The sequence below is a fragment of the Bison bison genome, unplaced genomic scaffold (assembly GCF_000754665.1).
Source record: "Bison bison bison isolate TAMUID 2011002044 unplaced genomic scaffold, Bison_UMD1.0 scf7180017864302, whole genome shotgun sequence".
Lineage (NCBI taxonomy): Eukaryota > Metazoa > Chordata > Mammalia > Artiodactyla > Bovidae > Bison > Bison bison.
This window is the reverse complement of record NW_011494874.1, coordinates 200,157-208,507: the sequence shown is the minus strand read 5'-3', so window position 1 is coordinate 208,507 and position 8,351 is coordinate 200,157. Positions and strand designations below refer to the sequence as shown.

Below are 8,351 nucleotides of genomic sequence, written 5' to 3'. Positions count from 1 at the left end.
AGAAGCCTCTCTGGTCAGCACCTCCTGAGAGCTGCTTTGAACACTCCCCGGGGGAGGGCCCCTCCTCGCCCCCAGCACCGCTCCAGGCCGTCCCAGCTTGGTGCTCAGCGCCCACAGGAAGCCGGGCTGGCAGGGAGCACCAGCTCCCCCTACAGGCTGCCTCGGGCCCAAACAGCAAGTGGGTTCTGAGCAGCAATAAAAGTGCTGCTTTCTACAACCTAACTCCACTTAGGAGGCAAGGACAATAACTCCCTGCTGGGACTTCCTGCTGGTCCAACAGTTAAGACTGCACCTTCCAATGCAGGGTGTGAAGGTTCAATTCCTGGTCAGGGAGCTAAGATTCCAGCTGCCACATGACCAAAAAAACAAAACAAAAGGTAACACAAACAATACTGTAACAAACTCAATAAATAAATAAAAAGAAACCAGCTGGTTTATCTTCAGGGGTGGGTCCCTCCTCTGTGCATCATTCATGAGCCACAGGGCCCACTTCCACAGTCCCAACAGCCCCTCACCCCATTTTCCGCACAGGTTCTAGAGGAGTGGTAAGCATCTTTTACAGACCGTTTCCGCATGACTGTAACTACAGGAACCTGCACGCAGCAGAGGGGACCTGCTCTCAGGGTCCGCACACCAACGCCTCTGCTGACATCAGGGCCTGTTCCCAGGCCTCACCTTCTTCTCCAGACAGAGCTCAGACTCTCGGAGTCCAAGTCCTGGTCCCAGCCCTGGCTAGCCAACCCTTGGCACATCACTGCCCCTCTCTCAGCCTCAGTCTCCTCTGTAATACGGGACTACAGCCCCACCTCGCTCGGTTCTCAGGACTGAACGTGCTGATGGGCAGCACGGTGGGGAGTGTGGCTGAACGCTGGTGGTGGGTGCGTTTTTTGTATGGATCAGCAAAAGTGTGGTCCTGGGAACCTGTGAGGAACACAAGTTCTCAGGCTTCTTCTTACACCGAAGGAAGCTGGACATGCTGGGCTTGCTCGTCCCTCCTGACAGCCCTCCAGGGGATGCCGTCTCAAAACAGATGGCCCAGATGAGCAAATTTTAAAATGAGGTGCTTCTGAACTGCAGAGCTGACTCATCCTCTGGACGCAGTTATTGGACAAAATGCTATTCCTGCAAGAGAACGGAACCCTGCCCCCAGCTTCAACACCAAGGCCCTCTGGGACTGTATGACACTTTCACGCCAGGTCCCTGTCGGAGCCAGCGAGGCTGAAAGTGGGTTTTATCCCCATTTTACAACAGACACCAAGGCTCAGAGACCCCATTCAGAAGTGGCAGCCATTTCTCAGGCACTATCCATGGGCCTGGCTTGACACTAGTGCTGGAGAACAAAAACGCAGGGACGGTCACTGCCCTTCAGAGAAGCGGAGGTGGCCAGAGACCAGCGCGGGACCGGGCCGCCACGTCTACTCCACAGGCAGACACCCCCATCTGCGCTTCCACCCTGAGCTGACTGCTTCAGGATCTACTTTTTGAACGCAATTCTAGGGGTTTTGGTAATTGTCTTAGATGGAGAAAAACATTATGCAGCGTTCATTTGATATCAGTCAAGCTAAAAGAAGTATCAATCGATTTTTTTTTAAATTATGTATCTTGCCTTATAAGTGACTTCTGAAGAAAATCTTCTCCCAGAATCTCTCATTCCACCTAGTATGGGATTTAACACTGCCTTACCTCTAAAGCCTTTTACAGTTTGAGTAACACACGCTTTCCCACACCTCCTCTTCCTGAGCTCCACAGTAACCCTGTTAGAACTTCCCTGTTCATTTTCCAGATGAGAAACGGGAGGCTCAGAGAGGTCAGAGTACTAAGCAGCAGAATCATCTGTTTAGCAAACAGTTACAGACCTTGGGAGCGTGAATGCCTAGATGTGACCCCCAACTCCTGCACTAACTGGGGTGCGTACCCCTCAGCCCCTCAGGGCCACTGAGGATGGCTGCACAGACCTGCTCAGGGTGGGGCTGGCACAGGGCGGGCGAGGGGCGCAGGGAGGGACTCGGGTGCAGACAGCGTGGGTCTCACAGGTATGTTTATTCAGGCTCGAGGGCAGCGGCATCTCAACACGGGGTCCCACGTTCCCAGAGCACAGCCAGGCCGATGTCCCGTCCGCGGAAAGCTGGTTAATGATGACCATGAGCCGGAGCGGCGCTGGAAGCTTTCCGAAGAGAAGCACAACGCAGAGACAATTTAGGAGGGAGGGAAGAGCAGACTGCAGTCATCACACAAGCCCGCACTGACAAGCCGGAGGCAAGACCAGGAGGCAGAGAGAGGGCTATTTCTACGGCAATGTGCGTGGAGGGTCTGTGGAACCCACCTGGACACAAAGAGCGAGGGCAGGAAACGTCTCCTCCCAAGCTCACGGGCCAGCCCTGCGTTTGTCTGGGACTCAGGTGGCTAGAGTTTCACTGTCATGTGGATGTGAAGTGAGGAAATGTCTGCACCAGAGTCCAAGTGGCGTTCCCAGGGCAGCCCGCTCGCACAGGCAGCTCCTGCGTCCGCACTGGAGCCCCAGCCAGCTCTCATCAACTCACTGCACTCCTGGGAGCTACACTGGCACAGGCAGCTCCTGCGTCCCCACTGGAGCCCTAGCCAGCTCTCATCAACTCACTGCACTCCTGGGAGCTACACTCGCACAGGCAGCTCCTGCGTCCCCACTGGAGCCCTAGCCAGCTCTCATCAACTCACTGCACTCCTGGGAGCTACACTCGCACAGGCAGCTCCTGCGTCCCCACTGGAGCCCTAGCCAGCTCTCATCAACTCACTGCACTCCTGGGAGCTACACTCGCACAGGCAGCTCCTGCGTCCCCACTGGAGCCCTAGCCAGCTCTCATCAACTCACTGCACTCCTGGGAGCTACACTCGCACAGGCAGCTCCTGCGTCCCCACTGGAGCCCTAGCCAGCTCTCATCAACTCACTGCACTCCTGGGAGCTACACTCGCACAGGCAGCTCCTGCGTCCCCACTGGAGCCCTAGCCAGCTCTCATCAACTCACTGCACTCCTGGGAGCTACACTCAGCCAGGGCTGAGCAACGGTTTTTAAGCTCGGTCTATAGGAAGCAGAACATCCGGCGCCTCTGCCTCAGCAGACCAGCGCTCTGTGTTCCGACACGTCCCCTCTGGGCCTGACCGCTCACTGAAGCAGCTGTCAGCTGCAATTCTCAATAAGGAGGCGCATCGTCCTGAAAGGTGTGATGGTGTTTCTCATTCCCCACCCATTTTAAGCAGAAATCTTACCTTTCAAGGCTTTACTTCTTTTATCTAAAATAAATGGAAAGAAAAATTGGTCATACCAATTCTTTGCAAAAATGCCTTTAGCCAACTTATTGTCAAAATCATCATCTGGCTGAAAAGTTCATACCTTAGGTAATGCTGTTAAGTGAAGCTTTCAGAAAATAGTAATCCTGTAGTGCTTCAAAGCCACAAAGTGGAAAAAGTTTTACCACAGATGTTCTCTGAACAGGCCTCTTCACTCCCCACCACATCCCGAACTCCAGCCCTGCAGTTTAAAGTTCTCTCCTTTCTTCCCTCTCTCTTATTCGTACACAATTGGGCCTCATCTGTGCTCTACTGAGAACCAAGTGGATGCTTTGCCTCAAGCTTTATTATGAAAATGTTCATTCAGATCAGTGGGAAAGGTACACAGAATACTGTTTACCAGGACACTCTACCCTAAGTGTTTGAACCTGCATCTCTCAAAACTAAGGACGTCGCCTATGCACTCTGAACACTGCCACACCTAGGGAGATTCACAATTCCCTGATGCCAAAGTCTTGCTCAAATCTCTCTTATTGCTGACACAGCTCTTATACTCCCCATGTTTGAATAAAGGACCACCAGGGTTTCTGGTGTGCCCTGCTGGTTAAGGGCCATAGTTTCTTTACAATATGAACTGTGATTCCTCTTGAAAGGATTTCCTTCCTGATCTCTAATGAATCAAACAAAGAAACTTACCAGCACTCCTGATTTTATAAACGATGTAGGCCATCAACCCCGTTCCTACCCAAATCTCCTGGTAAGCTTGGGTATAGTAGGGTTTCATGGGGATCCAAACTTTCTTAATAAGACTCTGAAGCATCTGAAAAGGAGCACAGTGGTTAAGTATTACCATGACTGCTGTTTCAGTAAACCTAACTGCTGAGAGGTTTCCCTTTATTAAGTTTGAACCTATTTCTCAAACTATTCAAGCCTCTATGCCAGACCTGCTCCCCAAAGCCATTCCAACATCCACACGGGGGCTCCGCTCGCAACAGCTTTTCAAGCTCCACACACCGGCAATACCCCCCACCTTGGCCATCCGTGCACTCTGTCACTTCCCATTCCTCCAGGCCCAGAGCTCGCTCAGCCTGCACTGCCATCGCCAGCCCGCCTCTGAAGGCTACCCTCCACAGTGTCCCCAAATTATGCCCAAAATCACACACTTCTAAAACTTTAAAACTAGTACATTTGCATCACCGTGTTAAGAGTTGTCGGCATTCGATGCTGAAAAAGAGCGTGGTGAGTTCCCTGTGACGGCAACACCAGGCTCGGGCTCACGCTCATCCAGCGAGCCTCAGTCCTTCTTCTGTTTGAGTTCGGCAGTGCTGAGACACACCCGACATATAAGCCATGCGGTGCTCATGGTGCGCGCCGCAGTGTGACCGACAGACGTGCGCCTTGTGGGTGGACTTCCCCCGTCCAGTTAGGTAACACACCCATCACCTCTTATTTTTTAAAGAGAACTTTCAGTTGTATTCTCTTAGCACACTTCAACTATGCAATTCACTGTTATGACCTACAGAGTGCTGCATCATCCCAGTCTTGAGGTCTACTAACAGTAGAATTTAACAAATACAGAGAGCATGAGAGAACACCGTCACTTCCTAGGAGACGCAGTAATAACTTATTTAATCAATAAAATAATTACTGGATCTGATTAGGAAAAGCCATCACATTCTGAACTGACACAGCTCACCTTTATGTGCAGTTCTCAAAGTCGTGCTTTTGCTCATGTTTATAATTCACCAGATTCTAAAATCAGGTGCCCTCATTTTCATTTTAATAAGCTTTGCAATATCCAAGGTGATCTATTAAACTATCGCCACTCGAACCATCGTGAGGAACACCGACATCAAAGTACCTCTCATCTTACCAGGAAGCACTGCTCCGGCTTCAGTCAGCAAGGCCGCCCCAGTCCCAGCCCCAGGCTGACCGACGGTCACCCCGTTCCTTTCGCATGTCTACTTGGCTACACAAAATTTCACTTCAGTTTCCTCTGGTTTTCCGTGAGTGAAACCTGTATCGTGTGGCCATTATTCACTCAGCAGATGTGAAGTGTGCATGTAAGAGGTGGCAGGCACGGTTTCCGGAGCTGAGACACGGGCTCCTAAAGAGCCAGGAGCTCCTGGGGGAACAGTGTCGTCAGCAGAGGCAGCACATGGGCCGAGACCCTGCGGTCAGGACGTGCCTGGAGTGGGAGAGCCCTCGGGAAGGCCACAGCGGCTGCGGGGGCTCGCACCTGGACCGTCCCTCTTGGCAGCTAACTTGAACTGTCCCGGTTTCCTCATCTCTAAAGCAGGGATAAACCGCCCCCCCCCCCCCCGCCTGCCCCCTGAGGGCTGTCGTGAAGACAGAGGTGCTGCTCTGTGTCACAGTACTTGCTGTGCTACAGCAAGTGTTCATACACACGGAGTCGCAGCTGTACTTGGGGCGGCGGATGGCCAGAGCTCGGACGGCCTTGGGGGCTGCAGCAGAGAACGCAGTTCTCACCCTAAGACTGTCACACAAACCTAGCACATGTGTGAAGCACTTTACACGCTTATCGCCTGCACCCCAGGAGGAAGCTGCCCGAGCTCACCCAGCTGGATCTGCGCTTCATGACTGAGGATCTGCTCTGAGGCCTGGCTCCCAGCTCTTCCCAGGAGAGCACAGACCCCGGCTGAGGCCTGGGCCTGGGGGCTGATGCGGCGGTGCCCTCACACGCCCTGTCCCCAGGCAGTACTGGGACGCTCCCTCAGGACACACGGCTCCAGGAGGCCAACGGCGCCACCTTGAGAGGCACTGAGAGCGCGCCACAGGGCGCAGAGGCGCCTCTGGGGCCCCAGAGGGGAAGAGCTCAGAGGCGCTGAGCGTGCTGCCCTCCTCCCTGCGCCCAGCACTGACTGGGAAGGAAGACCAGGGGGTTGGAAGCCTGTGAACCTTGGGTTCCTACATGAGTTCTGCCTGCTTTGCCCTCCACCTTGGCCAAGTCTGAAAGATGTCACTTCAGAGGTTTCCCTTTCTGTGAAGCACAGACAGCTCTACCTGCCCTGCTGGGCTCTCAATGGAATTTCAGGAGGAAACATAAAGGACCCTGGCCTGCCTGTGCAGTTGCTCAGTCATGTTCGACTCTTTGCGACCCCATGGACCGTAGCCTGCCAGGCTCCTCTGTCCATGGGGATTTTCCAGGCAATAATACTGGAGTGGGTTGCCATGCCCTCCTCCAGGGGATTTTCCCCACCCAGGGATTGAACCCAGGTCTCCAGCGTTGCAGGAGCATTCTTCGCCATTTGAGCCCACCAGGGAAGCCCGGCCGACTGCCTGGTGAGGGATAAAAACTCAGTAAATGATCACAACAAGCTCAGAAGGAACCTCTGCAAAAGGCTAGCTGGCTGCAATAGTACTAAGCTCCTGGGGTTCTACAGAGGACTTAAGCTTAAGAAGATGAGGGCAAGGCCCAGGCCCATTAGAGGCCTTGGAGCAAGGCCAGATGAAGACCTAGAAGGAAAGAGCAAAGCAAACCAGGAAGGTCAAAGGCCCTAAGAACAGACCAAAATAACCTGTTTTCTGGATCTTTTGTTCAAGGCCCAGGCCCCTGGCGTTCTCTCCTCACCTAAAACGATCCGAGACTGCTACAGGGCAGGTACGCTGCAAACGCTCACCTCCCACCTGCCTTTGGCTCAAGGGTTCCACGCTCGGTCGGACAAGTGAGTGCCCCGGAGGCCCCCTACTTCTGCCTGAGTCCACTCTGTCCAGCCACGTTTCCCAGCTCTGCGTGGGTTTTATTAACGCCCTTTCCTTCAAAGGCCCATCCTAGTCAAAGGCCAGATGGGAGTCCACTGTGCCCGGCTCAGTCTGCAGTTTCTGGCGCTACGTTAAGCAAACCGTCACCTGAACCTACACTGAAGACCGGAAACGTCTGACCCGTTGAGCCCGGACCAGGCTTCACAGGCTTAACGTCCGTGCAACTGCAGTCACCACCTCGGATCCCCTTCTGGTCCCCGCCTCGCCCCTCCCATGGCCTTGTCATACGTACAGGGTAGCTCCGGGAACAGTAAGCAGCGAGGAAACCTGAGGGGTAAGGCGAGAGGCCACTAGACGTGGCGCCGAAGTGCTCAGCTTGGATCCTGACTCCATCACTTACTAGCCCCGTAACCTCGGAGGAGGTGGCTGACTTTCATGGCCGAAGGAAAAGGCGTGGAGCGGCCTCGGCGTTACTCGCCAAGCACAGCGAACCCCGAGACGACCTCCCTTTACAGTGGGGGGCCCGCGGGGGAAAACGCGCGTGGGCAGCGGGAGCGGTTGGGCCCCAAGGTCAGCGGGGGTCGAGGTGCGGTTGTGGGCGGGCCGGGGAAGCTCCTGCCCGCGGCCGTGGGGGCCATACGGGGCCCCGGGTTTCCGCCGCCCGCGGTCCAGCCCTCACCATCCCGGTGGCCCTAAGCCAAGCGCAGGACTCGGCCACACACTCACCTCGGCCGAGGACCAGAGGCTCGGGAAGCCCCAACTCAGAACCGCCAACTCGGAAAGGTCACTCCGCGCGCAGGCGCCGCGCGGGGCCTGCCGGGAAGGTGGAAGGAGCGACGGTGCCCCTGGCCAGAGTGCCTACCTGACCGCGCCTGCGCACCACAGCGCACCACAGCGCCCCCAGCGGTTCGACCAGATGGAGGCCGACAGCACAAGCGGCGGGGGGGAGTGGCCGGGTTTTGTGTCATAATAAGGTGACCAACAGTCCGGATTTGCCCGGGAGTAGGACTTCCTGTGTTGCAACAGGGAAGGTCTTGGACAAAGAGGACGAGTTGGTCTACCTGATAACGGGAGTCTCTGCTTGCTGTGTTAATGGCCGAGAAGCCGAGTCTCCCACCTCTGGGTTTCTTGCCATTTCTCTTTGTTATCAACATTCTTGGTCTGCATGTTTTTATGCATCAATTCCGTGCATAGTAATTCTACACAATAGACAATATAAATAAAGACTTCCACAGGGACTCCAGACACTGGAGTTTTAAAACGTAGGTTTTAAAAACACCTACGATTAGTATGCACAAAGAAACACAAGGCTGAAAAATTAAGCAGAGAACTGGAAATTGTAAAAAAAAAAAAAAAAAGAAAG

The 8,351-nt window shown here is 54.3% G+C and overlaps 1 protein-coding gene across 1 annotated transcript; it reads right to left on the bottom strand.

Annotated features, from left to right (window-relative positions):
- Positions 1–2,021: 2,021 nt before the first annotated feature.
- On the bottom strand, positions 2,022–7,825 carry LOC104996920 (chromosome unknown open reading frame, human C14orf2). The gene is made up of 4 exons (XM_010851311.1): positions 7,715–7,825; positions 3,962–4,085; positions 3,245–3,268; positions 2,022–2,164 (listed from the first exon to the last, which is right to left on the bottom strand). The coding sequence occupies exons 2-4, from the start codon at positions 4,083–4,085 to the stop codon at positions 2,130–2,132; spliced, it is 183 nt and encodes a 60-aa protein (XP_010849613.1). The 5' UTR covers positions 7,715–7,825; the 3' UTR covers positions 2,022–2,129.
- Between the last annotated feature and the right edge of the window lie 526 nt (positions 7,826–8,351).

Coding starts and splice junctions, on each gene's coding strand:
- LOC104996920 (XM_010851311.1), bottom strand. CDS start 4,085: ATGCTTCAGAGTCTTATTAAGAAAGTTTGGATCCCCATGAAACCCTAC. Junction 3,269..3,961: donor TTATAAAATCAGGAGTGCTG/GTAAGTTTCTTT, acceptor CATTTATTTTAG/ATAAAAGAAGTAAAGCCTTG. Junction 2,165..3,244: donor AAGAAGTAAAGCCTTGAAAG/GTAAGATTTCTG, acceptor CTCTTCGGAAAG/CTTCCAGCGCCGCTCCGGCT.